General features: G+C 45.7%; 1 protein-coding gene across 4 annotated transcripts in view; it reads left to right on the plus strand.

Moving 5' to 3' along the window:
- Positions 1 to 7260, plus strand: part of LOC139050397 (uncharacterized) — an 84260-nt gene extending 77000 nt beyond the window's left edge. For all 4 annotated transcript variants that reach the window (XM_070526698.1, XM_070526699.1, XM_070526701.1 and 1 more), the window contains one exon: positions 7018 to 7260. In XM_070526698.1, the coding sequence (XP_070382799.1) occupies positions 7018 to 7182 (165 nt within the window). In that variant the 3' untranslated portion in view covers positions 7183 to 7260. The remainder of the gene's footprint in view (positions 1 to 7017) is intronic.
- Positions 7261 to 16754: the final 9494 nt, after the last annotated feature.

Raw genomic sequence — 16754 nt, forward strand, 5'->3', positions numbered from 1 at the left:
CAACCTACGCGAGCATATTTATGGGGCTTCTAGAAACAGATTTCCTGTCGCGCTGCACTACCAAGCCCCACACATACCTACGATACATAGACGACATACTCGTAATCTAGGGACATGGTCAAGACAGTCTAGATAAATATGTAGCCTTTCTAAATTCTGTTCACCCAACAATAAAATTGACATCAGAATCCTCAACTGAGCGCATAAACTTTCTGGACACAACAATATACATTGACAATGGTGAGCTAAACACAACGCTGTATAGGAAACCTATCGACAAACAACAGTACCTAGAATATACCAGCCACCATCCCAGATATTGCAAACAAGGCATCTTTAAAGGCCAAGCCACACGACTACGTCGCATTTGCGTTGAAAACCAAGACTACATAGATAGACTCGATCACCTTAAAGAAACGCTATCAAACAGGAACCACCCAAACAGTGACCTTCAAACAGCCTACATCGCTGCAACCAAACTTGATCGAGCCGAGGTCCTCAAGCCCCACCCGAGTATCGCAAGAACAACAACGCCTCTTCTTAATACTAAATTCTCAAACGCACTCCCAAACCTGAATAACATCCTAGGAAATACTACCGAATTCTCACCAGCAACCAGAAACTTAAGAAGATTTTTCCCGACCCTCCCAGAGTAGCTTACAGACGCAACACTAATTTTAAGGATGTTCTTGTGCACGCCAAACTACAGAAAAAGAGGAAGTTTGCAACCAATCCCTGTGGTCGCCCCAGGTGCTCTAGATGCAAACACATTCAATCTACTACTACAGTAAAAACTACGGCGTCGAATTACACACACAAGGTAACTTCGGCTTTCACCTGCACGTCAAGAAACGTAGTCTACTCTCTAGAATGCGCCACTTGTAGCAAACAATACATAGATGAGACTGGATAATAAATTATTACAAGACTCATGGTCTCTGCGCGGACACAAAACACAATTTACCCAAAGCAGTAGCCAGCCACTTCAATGAGCATGGTCATATATTTGACAAAGCAAGGCTCTATGTACTACAAACAAATTTCCGTTTCCCTCGCGAAAGGAAATATACGGAATCATACCTCATACACAAGATTAACCGTCTACACACGACAGGAATTCATTCGGCACGCGGCAACTTAGAATCTTTAAAAGGGGTAACTTAAATCTGAAACTCCCATATCATCAACCAAGACACAAAACACATTAGGCCACCAGCTAACTTTATTTCTTAACCTCATCTACTGTTCCATTTCTAAAAAAAATGTTCCGGCCTAGTACTGAATTTAATGTGCTCTTTTAGGTTTTTACGTCTATACCAACTGTACGACCCCTTCTTCCATGTACACTTGCCCCGCCCACTTCTGTGCGCGTCACCCTCCTGTTTGTTGTTCCGGTTTCGGTTCCCCCTCCCCCTCTCCCTTCCCTTCCCCCCTTTTTTAGATCAATTTTTTTAAAGCCCCTCATCAACACATTCCGAAGTCAATATGCCTTTTTCGGCGCCTCAACCCAGAGTATCGCCAATTCTGGATGCCGCCGTAACGACACCTACGATGAGCGACTGGGGCAGTGCCCCTTGAAAGACCATGCCGCTGCCTTTCAGTCACCCCACATATTGCACCGCAGACTCGTCGTCGCCATCTTAACTATTTCAGAATTAGTCGACGTACTGCTGCTATGCTACTCAAGTCACTTTCAGCTCATGGCTTTTTTTTTTTGTGTGTGTGTGTGTCTGTTTTTCTCTTTTTTTGTCTTGTGTTACTCGTGGACTGACCGCTCGACCGGCCGTTCTAATGCCTCAAAAACATGCTGCCAACGACTCCCCCTGAATACCTCTAACCTTTCGCAACCCCAACACGCTCCGAAGCCTCCGTATTTCTTAAAAAAATTCATTTTTCTCTTTCTTTTTCTTTCACGCTCCCGCCCCTTTTCTTTTTTGTCTGTCTTGGTGCCGCCTGGCTTCCCCACCCCCCTTTTTTCTCTTTTCTTTTCTGCTTCTATTTCTTTTCTTTTCTCCCCGCGTGCCCACTCTCACGCTCCTGTCCCCTCGTCTTGGGAAAGAAGCTCACAGACGTCGTACGACAGCGCTTGTTTCCTACGGTAATCTCTCTCTTTAAGACCAGCCACCAGCGACAACACCCGCACGGGACGTCACTACACTAAAAGCACGTTCACACCGACGGCAGAGCGGAGAAGCAACCGCGGATTTTCTGCTTTGCGGAAAACACGCGGCCGCTTGGCCGGATCACGCCCGGACCGATTTTTTCCGCGCGGATAAGTTGGCCGCTTTGGCCGCAGCCAATCAGAACCCGACACTGCGGAAGCGCTGGTGAAGAAATGTAAACGAATGTCTTTCTCTGGGCTTTTCGCTTCTGTTATTCAAAAGCGTCAAAACGGCAAGTTGGGCCAGTTTGTTGGAATTCATATTAAGGTTTGTTACAGCGCAACACAAGACAAGGACAAAAGAAGGTATAAAACGACGACACGGCGCCGTGTCGTCACTTTATACCTTCTTTTGTCCTTGTCTTGTGTTGCGCTGTAACAAATCTTGAAAATCAACTAGACAAGTGGCGAGTAAAATGCCAACGATCTCGTCTTCTTCGTCTGAGCTCATCATTTTGCAGAAGTAGATAGCGGACGGGAGCGTGCCGACCCACGACGAAAAAAATATCGAAAGTGCGCGTACCAACCCAAAGTGCCGCGAGATGGCGGCACGTCCCTGAAATTGCTAAAGAAATTTCGAGATGCCCCGCCTTCCCGGCGGCGCGGATAGCCAGACAACGCGGCCGGTCTGAACAGGCGCGGGCGCTAGCCGCCTCGCCGCTTTGAAAATCTGCTTGTCCACTAAGACGCTCCGCTTTCGGTGTGAATGTGCCTTAACCCTTTAAGACTAACACGCCGAGGATGACGAGGCCGCCTTTGACGAAGATAGGTCCTCCTATCGAAACGTTGGCCAGCCTTTCTGGGGCATCTTATCCCTGTTTACAAACTTTACACTTTTTTTCAGTTAGAGTGTAAAATGGAATAGAAATACTATTGACCCCGAACTATCTTCTTGATACAAAATGTATACAAAGCATGTGTGGTTATGCATAGGCGTATAAATTGTGATGGCATAACGCGGACAAAAAAAAAAACAATCATGCCTTTTCCTTACCGGCATGGACCCAGGGAGAGAGTGTGAGGGTGACAAAATTTGCGGGCTCAATGTTAACATGCCCCGCGTTTTTAACTGTTCTCATGTAGTGAAGCACAAGAAATGCAAAAAAATTGCCCATGCCTCAAGCACCATAATTCATTTGGACTTCAAATATGGTCCTTAAGGTCATTGCAACACGTAACTATAAAGACTTACCAATAAGCCTTGACTAATATTCCAGCTTGTTCCTTTTCTTTATGAAATTTGCCCAAATCGAACAAGCACAATGTATTTCCATCTTGCTACTTGACATTTTTCTTGCCCATCACCATCTTAAACAGTGCCATACATTAAATGGTACAGTGTCGGCTACTACCTCAAGCTTGATAGAGTTTAATAATCAGTACAGAGTGCAGCATAGAATTTACAGCGATAAATATTAACCAGAAACACGGCACATTACCTAATTAGCCTAACAATAGCAATCTTTATAGGAGGTGAATCAAATATGCACGGTTATCCAGTCATAATGCACCAAAATTTAAAACATATACAAATGCCACGTATCTGTACAGCGCCACGGTAAATTTATTTGCCATGGCGCTGTCCACATAGCGTGATAATTTTTGGTATTACGGCTAACTAAATAATTAGTGTTGACCAATGAACTTCTCATATATTATAATTAGATAAAAAATGTCGGTGAGAAAGTTGTTGTCCAGGACAAAAAACTGCCGATTATGCTTTCGAAGGCACGCAAAAATTGCCGTGCCACTGGCCGCTCAAGGCATTCCGTGTGTAGCCTATACGCGCGCTTCTTTCGTGCTGGGGAAAAAAATTACTGTGGTATGTACCACACATTCAACAACCGAAAACTGTATCGGAAGCTTTCATGTAGCTGCACAAATTGAGTCTCTCCAAGCGACAGCAAACAACACATCCTTGGTTTAGTTAAGTGACCAGGCATTTGTGTATCTTAAAACCTTTGTCCATGGTAGATGGCACATCTTACCGATATTGAATATGCATAGGCAAACAAAGCGCCCTAAAGTAACAAGTAAATTAGAAACAGCAAACCAGCTACAGCAATACATAACATGTTTTGTTTATAAGCGGACACAAAAGAAAACAGTTTGCGCCATGTTTAAAAGCACAAAAAAATCTGCAATTTTAACGTGTGGTAACTATGGAAATAAGGTGGGGATGCTCGCCAGTCTGGTAGTCCACGTGCTTTTTTTGGCCTGGTAGGGCGTAGTGCCTGTCGAAGACGCTGCTTCTCCTTGTGACTTAGCGAAAAGGTGGCGTGCTGACACAGGTACTGGCGTTCTAGTTACTGGACATAATTATCATTAACTCTAGAATCGTGCACGTTTAGTCTGGTTGGATTACATCTTCAACAGAAATAGCAAATAAAGAAAAAGACGTGAGAAACAGACGTGTGCGTTGACTTCTAATAACTCCCTTGATAGCTGGTCCCACTTGCCTGCCGTATATTCGATAGCATAAAAAAGAACTCTTCATTTGCACTGTCGAACGTGGTGACTAAAATGGCCTGATGAAACCGACTTACTTGAACTTGTGTGCTCTTCAGCTGGTTCTTCGGAATATATCATTTGTGGACTACGCGAATTCATCCTTATCGTCGTCGTCATCATCATCACCATCAGCCTGACTACGCCCACATTAGGGCAAAGGCCTTTCCCATGCTTCTCCAACTACCCCGGTGATGTGCACATTGTGGCCGTGTTGTGTCTGCGAACTTCTTAATCTCATCCGCCCGCCTCATTTTTTGCCGCCCACTGCTAAGCTTACCTTCTCTTGGAATCTAGTCCGTAACCCTTAATGGCCATCCGTTATTTTCCCGCTCCTATTACATGCCTTGACCATGCGCGTATTAGTTTTCTTCATTTCAACTAAGATGTCATTAACTCGCGTTTCTTTCCTCACCCAACCTGCTCTTTTCTTACCCGTTAACGTTACACCCATCATTCCTCTTTCCATAGTTCGTTGCGTAGTCCTCAATTTAGGCAGAACCCTTTTCGTAAGCCTCCATGTTTCTCCCCCGTTGGTGAGTACAGGCAAGACACAGCTGTTATAAATTTTTCTCTTGAGGGATGATGACAACCTGCTGCAAACATCATCGCTTCATCCGATAAAATGATAAAACAATCCACATAGCCATGGTAGCACAACCTTGTCTAGTAAAGCCGTCTAGCACATTGTCGCCAAAATATACGATTTGGGAAGGTGCACAGCCATAGACTATATTTCATAGCGTGTGGTAGTATCCATTCGTTATTTCATCTGCGTTGTACAACTTGCTTGTTCGTTTGTTCTTTAAGTGCGTTGTACAGCACTTAGATATTAGGTGTGTTCCAATAGTTAATTTTTGAGTCGAATCAAACACGCGTGTCTAAGAACAACGAACTTCGAATGCCGCATTGAACGCGTTTTTATTTGTGTACAAATTAAAATTTATTTCTTCTGTTGCGAATGTGTCAAGAAACTAGGTCGAATTACGTTTGTTTAAGCATTCTTCTAGTGACAATAAAAACTGAAAGTCAAGTAGATTGAGGAGTGCGTAATGAGAAATAACTTTTTCAAGTTATCTGGTGTACAATACTGATGACAGTAATATAAAAGGGAACACGTCAGAACATTTACGTACATTGTATTCGTTGAAAAAGTGTCACCCTACAATGCTCAAGAGTGTTCTCAAAGGATGCCAGCTTGGCTCTGTTTCAGCAACGCATGTTTTTGTTCAAACCGAGACAATAGGTGTCTAATAGGCAGTCTACAAGTGAGACAATCTAGATGAATGACTAAAAAAATTACAGGGCGTTAAGAAGTATTTAGGTGATAACGGTCACGCTGGTTAAGCGTTTTCGCTTCCGATCTCGAGCACTAAACGCACTTTCCGCACGCGGTGTGGTCCACCGTGCGGCTACTGAGCGTAGCCTTGACGGTGCGTCCAGCTTGCGTCGTTCTTTTGGAAACCAAATGCGTTCCACGTCTCTTGAGGTCCCCTAGCCCTCCCCGCGCGTGCCATGCAGGTGCCTTCAATAGTGGACACACTACGACTTCTAAGATATTTTGGGCACAGTCAGTGTATTCTGACGCCCGTGGTGCGCAGAGGGCAACAACATTGTGGTGGTACTGCAGGGAAGTGTCACCAAACCTTCTTCTCTCATTGGCGGACACGTACACAGCATCCCTTCAGCTTTCACTGGAAGAGTACAAGCACTTACCGGCACAAGCCTAAAGCCTCGTCTGCGGACGCCGACGCGAATGAGCCGATTCAAAATTGAGGAATTAGATAAAAAAGTTAGCGATTTGATGTTATTGAGCTGAGGTTACTCGTCCTGTGTGTTCAACAAAAACCTGGCGTCTACCTAACAGTGGCATCTCTCTCGTGACAGATCTATTCGAAATACATAGTCCTCGCTTACGGCAATATCGCTCTCTTGAATCTCCTTACTTGAGCGGTTCTTATGTTCCTAATATTTGAGGACCAACTAATATTTGACAATTTCGAATAGTCAAAATTATAATCAACTGTGAATCCACTATTTGAATATTTCGAATATTCGAAAGTTCGAATACTCGCACGCCCTTTTTCTCTCGCCTGTAATAAATTTTCTCATTTAAAGTTTTGCACCTTTCATTAGCTACTCTTCGATTTTTTTAACTGTTCCAAGTCGGCTTAGTGGATTTTAGTTTATGGAAAACTATCCGGTATAATCTTAGTCCTTCTTCACCGCAAGTTGCGGTAGCATTACACATCAATATCTTATGCGATCGCAATATCTCTCACGACGAAAGCGTCAGCAGTGCGCCCAGTACAGTGAACTTACAACCAATAAAACTTCATCGCTCGCAGTTCAAGGCTGGAGTGAAGGACCAAGGCATTCGTCAGCGTACCGCGTGGCTGTTCTACAACGTGCACCTGCAGGACTTCAAGAAACAGTGCCGCGAGCCTCCATACACTGTTCTCAGACTGTTTTGTGTGGCGTTGAAAGGTCCAAGCGATGAAAGGTGCGAGTAACTGAAGAGCATCTTCGTTAAGCAGACACTGTCTGCACCTTACTGTATGTACTAATGAAATAAAAGAAAATTAGAGACACATCGTTAAAATGCTGCAGTCTCTGTGTTTTGAGTGCACACCTTCGACCAAACAGTACGACGAAAAAATGGGGCTGGGCAGGTAATGTAATGCGTAGCTTAGATAACTGGTGCACCATTAGGTAAAGTAAAGCTCTTGCTTGGGCTAGTTGGTTCATGCTTGAAATAGTAATGGCAAGGCGCAGAAGACCAGGACTCAGGAAGAAGGCGCCGGTCCTGTCGTTTGTGTTCTTCTTCCTGAGTCCTATTCTTCAGCGCCTTGCCTTTACTACTTCAAGCACCATTACGGTTGCAGAATGGGTGCGGAAAGAAGGGAAGCGTAGCTGAGCACGGCACAAGGCTAGATGAGGCGATGAAATGAAGTTCCCAGGCGCCAGTCGTAATCGGTTGGCGCAGGACATGGGTGGTTGGAGATCACAGGGAGAGGCCTTCGTCCTACAGTGGACGTAAATTAAGATGATGATGACGATGATGCTGATGATGATAATTACGTGATGCCAAGTGACTACATTCACATCCTTCGGTGGCATCGTATTGTAGAAAGAGGCCGAAAATAATAAAATAGAAACTATTCGGAACATGCTAGCTAGGGTACACGCTTGTGATCATTCCCATGCACATTTCCTCTCAAACTTGATACATTTAGTCCTTGAGTCTTCCTTGCATATAGTTCTGCAAAACATGTTGACTAACCTACGCGATAGTAACCGCGTCAGAGTCTTGTCGCCTTTTTGTAACTGCACTTACGTACGCTTGACAAAATGTGCTATACATTTTAGGCTTTTCTGATACAATGAAATTAGCATATTTTATCGCAATGCGCGGTTTCTGCTTCGAGATTGTTCCCCAGATTTGTGCTCAACGGAAACTACGCTATCACCTATCATGTGGACACCCGGCGTGCCTGCTTGAGCCTCAACTGGTAGCCGCATAGAGTTTAATGCGATAATTTACCTGTAGGAACGCTGACGCTAGTGTCTACGGTAACTGCAAGCGGGACGGTTCAGTCAGCATGGGACTGAGGGGTAGTACACGGATTCGCCTAAACTTCGATCTTGCGCATTGAACAGAGTTCATGACTTTCTAAGCAGGTCCGTATCAACAAAGAACAATGTAATAGTTTATTAAATGAAAAATTACTAAAATTATCGCAAGGCAGGGGCCCTATAACGTAAAACTATTCGAATAGGTTTCTATTCCAATTTGCTGACGTCAAATTTGCGTAAACGCCGACGCAAGCACCGGGCGGTCGCCCGCAGGGTTGTCTGAACAGACCAATCAAACGCCCTCCTCGTTCATAGGAGGTCACTTTTGTTTGCTTGAAAAATGAATAACATTGCCTACACTTAATGGCTTGTCGTATCTAATTGGCTCACAAGAGGCCAGGAGAACGCTCAGTGGAGAGGAATTCACTGAGGCAGAGCCAGTGCACTGAAAATCGATAACCGGATGAAGAGGGTGGTGCCGGCGTCTGCGATTGGTCTGCTTTCCCTTAGTTTGTTGTGGTTGGTCGAAAATCGCGGCGGCATGCAACGGAAGCTTAAGAATGACGCTAAAACTGACCCTCAGCAAAGATGAGTGGGCAGAATGAGGTAGCAAACGTGATGAAGGTGTTTGAAAACGTCACATGGCCACGCAAGAAGTTTTATTACACGCAAATACGCCCATGCTCTCCGGTAGGTGAGAGTAGCCAGCGTCTCAGCGATCGGCTGCAGCCATCTTTGATTCCTTTCGGAACGGTAGCAGCCTGCGGCTATTTCGAAAAAAAATTCAGTTGTGTTCGGCATAATAATGCATCTTTATCGCGTACACGTCACTTTGACGCGGTGAGTTTGTGTGGTTTTGTGACGTCGCGCGACATGCAGGTGAAGTGGGTGCAGCCCGAAAACTTTTTGCCAATAGCCGAGGGCTAATGGCGAAAACGGGTCAAATCAGAAATAACCGTTTTTCTTTTTTCTGTGAAATCATGCATAATCAGTGTGTAGACATCATATCAGATGGTGAGGTATCGCGGTTTTCGTGACGTCACGTGACAGAGAGGTGAAGGAGGGGGGGTCGAAAAAAGTTTTTGACCAATCGTGGAGGGCTTATAGCAGAATTGGAATAGAAAGGTTTGGATTAGTTTTACGTTATAGCACCCCACGACTTAAACGCAGAAACACTAGTACAGAAGGCTGATGTATAACCCAATACGCCACGGATGCTTTCTAATGCTTCATCGCCGTCGTTGGCTCAGAAGACGGTCATATTTCTAAAAATTAGAAAAATAAAACACGGCAACGAATATTCGCCGATTCAGTAGATTAATTTTCATTTAGGCGTTCAAGTGGCTGCGATTTGTTGAGCTATTCTGGAACACACGCTTGCCGTATATGTGCTACAAGAAATATTGCGATAATTTCTTGGAAATACCGACGAATTGGTCTAACGTCAGCATGAGCGTTATACACTAACAAGCACTTTTTCCAAATGTTATACAAAACAACGAGCATGACAGCATCAAATGGCGCATCATCTTCGCATAGTACTGCGAAAGCTTCATGTCATATGCATCCAGCGGCGAGTCCTTTTTAATGCCTTTTGTGTAAAACAACCCAATTCACTCGCCCTTTCTGCGATCTAGGAAGACGTGCTCAGTGGTGTCAGCTTACGGCATGAATAGCATTTAACTCCCCACGGTACATACAGCCGCTTTTCTTGGAAGCACCTTTTGCCTACCAGTGTTCCTGAATGCAGTTGTCAAAAAAAAAGAAAGGTTTTCGCCCTAGATGAAGGAAGCATTTTTCAACCCACAAAAAAAATATAATTCCCGGCTCATTCCCAGGTAGAGCCCTGCACCGTTGCGTAGGTAAGGACAATTTAGCCAAATCTCCTTACAATCCTTTCTTATTTACAGTGTGCATAGCTTTTTCTTCGGCCGTGACTCATCCGGCCGTTCGTTATGAATGCCACCCGTAACGAACAGCACCCGTTGATATAGAAACAGCAAAAACTCCGCCATTGCCACCTGCCACCAGCAAGAACGGAAATCAAAGGACAAGAATAATTCTACTCCTTGAAGGTTGCACAACGCCTAGTCGATGCGTGGCAAAGGATATGCGCCTATGCGCATTACGTTATAAGAGCGATAGCGTTAAGGGCTCCGTGCCGCAGCAAGTCCAGCGTTGGCGTCCTGCGTCGACTATCGTTTCGTTAAAAATTATTGCGAACCCTGCAAACCCAGCCACGCACAACCTCAGTTTAGCACAAAAAACTTACTGAAGGAACTACTGAAGTAATTACTGAAGTTACTGAACGTCAGAAAAATTGTAAAGCATAACTTACACACAACCTACTGAAATGATAGCGTCGAGATATTTCATAATACGAGAAAACATAATTTTGTAACGCGGAAAGTCAAACACAAATCCCATATCGGTGGCGACACGTGTCCCCAGGCAAAACTCTAGTCGTCGTTCCATCGTCCCTGACTCTGCCAATGGACTTAAATTTCTCGTTGAGATAGATCAACGAGAAATTGTTTAAGGTGGTATGTTAAATGTGTAAAGTTGCAATGTTATGTTGTGTAATGTGTAAGGTCTTAGGTCTTTGCTGTTCTCGTGACAGTACCAAGACCACATTGTGTATATATATATTGGCCTATTTTCCGCGATACAATTTTGTGTGAATTCATACCTGCCTTTGGGAATTTTCTGACAAAGTACCCAAAAGTTCAGTATAATAGCGGGATTTCTGAGGCGAGAGTCACATGTGGGCAACGTTTTAAAGCATGCGGCAGCAGAAATTAATAATCCGACCGCTTGAAAGAAACTGCTTCGTCGGTAATTAGCTCATAATTGCGCAAGGTTGCCCAAGTCTACGGTCGTTTTGCGACTCCTGGACATTAGAAAAAGTTGACCAATTACAGTGGAACTAATTTATTTAATCAAATATTCACATTTATGTACCGTATAGTTAAGGTTTACGAGCCCGAAGAACCTTTCCTTACCGATGGTGACGCATTGGCCTAGTGCACAGCACATTTCCAGCAATCAATTAGGGACCAGACAAATTTTCTTTAGGTTACACACCACAATGTCACCAAAGCCACGCCAGATTTTGACGCCAGCTTTTGATTCCAACTTCAACGCCTCCAGATCGTACGCCAGGACAATAAACAAACGTTCGATCTGCGTTGTGTATGGCCATGAACAAGAGCTTCACACTACAGACTATAACTAAGAAGAACGGCGACTGGTGCATCTGTAGTGAATACTCGTGCATACGTTCAAGTGCATTTCTATGTTCATGTGCTCTGATGCTAAGCGGAGAAGCCAAGCACCTACCGGACGTCCTTTCGTGAAAATGTGACCAAGCCTGAAGTGGTGACTGGGGAGCAATGGCGCCATCTAGCATGGCAAGCTGAAACATTGGAAATATACTCTAAGGTTGCCTACCAAGATGCAGACACATTGTTGCGCGCTTGTACGAGATGCAAAGGCGGCGCTCATGCAGTGCTGCCTTGGACTGGTAGGTGAGCCATGGAGTCGAGAAGGAGGCTGTGGCGTAGGTCGATAACAATGGTTAGGTCCCGCTGAAAGTCGGCTATAGTTATCAGGTCGCAGACTTCAGCGACAAAGCATAGGTAACTAAAAGTGCGATGCCTACCCAGGTCGAGAGCGAGTGACTTTTCGCCGCACGTTCAATTTTCCGAACACTTCCTTGTAGTGAGGTAAGAAGGTACGGCGGCGGTGTTTATGGTTCCTATGGTTTACATAGGGGATTGCACAAGTTTCCTCGCCGGTGTCTACGGGGTAGCGACCTTTTATGGACGGTCTACTGTATAAAATAGACGGCTTTCATAGGGCAATTCGCAAGGTTTCTCAGCAGTGACTGACTTAGTCGTTTCCTAAATAGTCTCAAAGAGGGCGCCACTGACGATCATGACAGTCCAATTTGCTTGGGTCCCGAGAAATCAAGGCGGACAGAGAGCGGTACTCAATTCATTGCTGGTCTGCACATGTAAGCGGTCAAGACCAGATTCCGCTTTTAGGTTTCTTCAAGGAAACATTCACTTTTCTACTAGATAGCCTAAACATTCCACATATTTCAGTTATTCACTCCTGTTCATTTCCTTTCCGTTTTTCTTTTTTCTTTAGCTTTTTTTCTCATGTATTGCCTTGATATGTATTTTGGTTTGCTCTGTTGGCAATGCCTTAAACTACTGTTTTAATTCTACGACTAGCTATCGACTTTATATTACTTTAGAGTTTGTACTACATTTACTTTGTATATTCTTCCTCATAGTGACTACTGTATTGCTGTTTTATCCTTTATATTTCCTCCAATATATAAATTTTGCGACAGGAGGTCCCCTTTCAACCAGATGCTCTGGGACGTTCTTCTTTATACTTGTGAAACTATGTATGTCTCCTCATTATGAAAGAAATATAAACTGAAAAAAAATACAATTTCGGCGGTTTAGTTTGGGCCCAGTCCGACAATTCTGGTGCGAACGGATTCGTTAAGTTGTGGCGATCAGTTTTGGTGAACTTGGCCGATAACTCCAAAACCCCCAGAGCAAAAGGGGGGGCAGATCGTCGTCGCCGTTGCCCCGCAACCTTCTTCCCGTTCGCAACGCAGGTCGTCGCAAGACAAGAGCGTCCAGTATAGTGAAGCAAACATACAAAGACAAGATCAAAGAAAGCTTCGCGGACGCCGCCGCGTGCCGACACGATCAAGGCGTTTGCGGTTTCCGTCGTGGACACGCTGTGCAAATTTACCAACTGTGCCTCGGTGCGGAAGACGGACGCCGAGTTGGCCGAGCAAGTGGCCTTTGCACTCGGCATTCGAGAAGTTCGGAGAGACAGGGTGCATAGCGATTCGAAAGCGGCCATCCGGACATTCCAGAAAGGCTGGGTAGCCTGGCAGGTGATTCAAATTCTCAAAGGCGCAAAACACGGCGACAGCTCCATACAGTCCATCCTTTGGTTCCCGGCCCACGTCTGGGCGATTGAAGAGGTTCTTCTTAACCTCAACGAGTCTGGCCATGAGGCTGTGCGTGGCTTTACCGACCGCGCGGCCCTCGGATCGGGCAACTCTCGCCCCGGATACAGAGACGCTCCTATCACACAAAATGAAATTAATAAATTATTTTACTTAAAGACAAGGGTTTTCCCATCGCCTCATTTCAAGGTAAGCAGGCCGCAGGCGGTTACACTCAGACTCTTGCAAACTAACTCCCTCTAATTTCCGGCATACCATTGACAGCACATATCCTGAGATTCAGCCGAATTAGTCTTGCGTGCACGGCCTGTGGTGAGGCTGCTACTTAGTCTCACATGCTCTGAGAGTGCGGGTCGTGGGGCCCGAAGTTCACCCAGGCAGAATAGATCGAACTCCTTCCTACGAATGGCATCTTTGAAGACCAAATCCCGGCCATCCAGCACGCCCCCGATCAGTCGGCATGCTAGACCTGTCAGTTCCAACGTGAGATTAGCCTGGCGCGTGTTTTGTCGTGTTTTGCTGGACCCAATAAAAGTTTATTGACTCACTCACTCTAGTCACAGTACGCTGCTGCGCTTGACTGCTCCGCCGCTTGCGTGGCAGCCCATGTGGTATGGTTTCCGCTGCCAGGGTAGCAATGCTTCCAGGTGTCGAGGCCGAGAACTAAAGACATCAAATGCAGTGAGCATAAAGCGAAAGGCACGGGATGGATAAAGAAGCGGCGACTAGACGGTAGCCAGCGGCACTCAAAACTACCACGAACTAAGCCTATTGGTGTTTGAAAGGTTTAACGCGCAATGTGCGCATTTCCCATCACTTCCAGAGTGAAATCTGAGAGAGTTGTGCGGCAGAAAAGTTTGCCTCGTGAAGGCTAGATCAGTGACTCCATTCTACCTGCTAGTGCTTTCTGCTTCCTTCGTGCTCACTACTGACTGCGATAGTGTGGGTTGCTATAGTTAGGAGAGGGATGACGAGACATAAATTTTAAGTGTTAAAATACTTGATAAGCAAAATAGGGATTGCAATCTTTCTTTTATCGTACGTTGTAAGAAAAGGAAATAAACATTGGCGTGACACCGTTGCAGCTTTATTTTAACTATCAGATCAGCTTTCATTTAACTGAAATGGTTTTCTCTAAATTATTTATAACCAGTGTATTCATTCTCTCCTGGATTGTAACCTCTCTTTAAGTTAACCTTTCAGTTAGTCTGTCTGTTCACAGGCATACTAGCCTAGTTATCTAGTTATTCTAGCCTATCTCCAAGGGAGTGGACTGCGCTGTTCGCCAGCTAAATCGGAGCTTCTGTTCTACAAGCGCATTCAGCGGGGTCGCCCTCCCAAACACCAATCTGATCACCAACCATGTGAAGATGGCACTCCTATCCCACACGTCCCTAGTATCCGGGTCCTCGGTCTCACCATCTCTACCAACGGCTCCAACGCCTTCGCTCTCAGCAAGATCAGGGCCCAATCTCAAAACAACCAACGACTTCTTTAACGTATCTCTAACCGACGAAGGGGACTCAAACAACAAAGCCTTCTACGCCTCGTCCAATGCTTTGTCATATGTCATATTACCTACGTTGCTGCGCACCTTAACTCGTACCGGGCTAAGCAAAACAAGCTCGACACCCTCACGCGAGGGGTCTGCAAGCAAGCAGTTGGCCTCCCGCATTGCACCAGCACTGAACTCTTCAACCAACTGGGAGTTCACAACTTTTCCGAACTCACTGAAGCCCAACAACGCTCTCAGCTTAAACGGCTTACCCTTACTGAAACGGGAGGCTTTATTCTATCTACGCTTGGTTTCACCTACCGCCAGCAACAGGGCCCCAAACAACTGATCCCGACCGACATCCGTAGCTGGATCTATGTAGACCCTATCCCTAGAGACATGCACCCTAAATATAACAGGACTCCGCGCCAAGCTCGGGCCGGAGCTATCGTAAAAGCCCTTGCTCACGTATCTGGCGTCACATTTGTTGATGAAGCCCAATATTCCCATGGCACACAATTTGTGGCCGTTGCCACACGCGATGGAGTCCTACACCACGCCTTCAGCGTCGCTACCCCCACTGCCGAGACGGCTGGAGAAGTGGCCATCACTATGGCCACTTTATACGCCACCTGTCCCACCATCGTGTGGGACTCTCCCTCAGCTAGCACTAACATCAGCAAAGGCCCTATTTCTCCCCAAGCACTTCGCATCCTCTGCCAGGCACCGAACTCTCAAGACAGCATAATCTCCCTAACATGGATCTCGGCCTTTGCGTGCCCTGTCCACCCACATCTCCCCAGTCTCAACGAGGTCACGCACTCCATTGCTGGAAGCCTAGTCAACCGCGCCGGAGCCACTGGAGATGAGCTGGATACCAGGCACAATTTGACAACTTATAGCAATCTCATTAAGGCATTTTACCTCAGTCGCCGAAACTTCCCCCCGCCTCACCCCAAGTTCAGTCGGGCGCAGGCTACCACCCTTCGTCTGCCACAAACCAACACGTGCCCTTCACCCGCCCGCCTCCACCTTATATTTCCAGAGGTCTGCACTAACCCCAGCTGCCGATGCTGTGGCATTCACCCGGCTACGCTTCCGCATAAGCTGTGGGAGTGCCCAGCACAGTACACGCAGACTAACACCATGGTTCTCTCGTCGAGGTTGCATGAGGCTCTGTGGAGCTCCGTCTTCTACGACCAAACATGGGCGACCCAGCACGCCCGTGAAGTGGTGGCGCGGCAAGCCATCGACGTCCCTTTATGGGAGGCTTAGGCCCAGCCATCATAAAATGCTGGCTCTACAATAAATGTTTATTCCTCCTCCTCCTTTACTCTGCGTTTCTTATATTCAAATAACAATTTTCTTTACCTCGATACTGTGGCCCGATTTATGGCGTATCCCTCTTAGTGGGTACGAGCCCTGATAGGAGTTCATCGTCATCATCGTCATCTTCATTACCAAAATACCGTAGTCTGCTTTCCACATGACCCCTCTGATAATTTCCAATTTGTGACGGCGCTGCGTCTAACCTGACACGATTGATCTTGTTTTAATAGTCAGTCGGACATTGCCTAACTGAATACGACGAATTTTAAAAATTTCAGTCAGTGTACCAGTTGCATGAACGCAGCTTTCCGTCTTCAATATATTATCTAGGGCAAATCAACCGAGTGTAACAAATAAGTTGTGTAGATTCACTTCTCTTCCTTTGAAAGTACGCAAGGCTCATTGAAAGCTTCCCTCACTCTACAGATATGTCAAATATTTTACCGATTAGTCTCCTACCATAATTTTGAAATATTCTTTTCATGTCTTTCTCTCCATCTCATTCTGCTCATATCAGTCTGGCTTTTCCGAAGATTCCTTGCTCCGATGTTTTAAAACTTTCACGCATCTAATTAGGGCTTACTTCCTATTTGCTTCTTTCTGACGTCTGTTTCTTGGCCCGTCCCCCAGAGTGGGTATGCGCCACATTTTCTAAGGATATCATCGTCATCATATTATGCACCGCT

The sequence above is a fragment of the Dermacentor albipictus genome, chromosome 10 (genome assembly GCF_038994185.2).
Source record: "Dermacentor albipictus isolate Rhodes 1998 colony chromosome 10, USDA_Dalb.pri_finalv2, whole genome shotgun sequence".
Lineage (NCBI taxonomy): Eukaryota > Metazoa > Arthropoda > Arachnida > Ixodida > Ixodidae > Dermacentor > Dermacentor albipictus.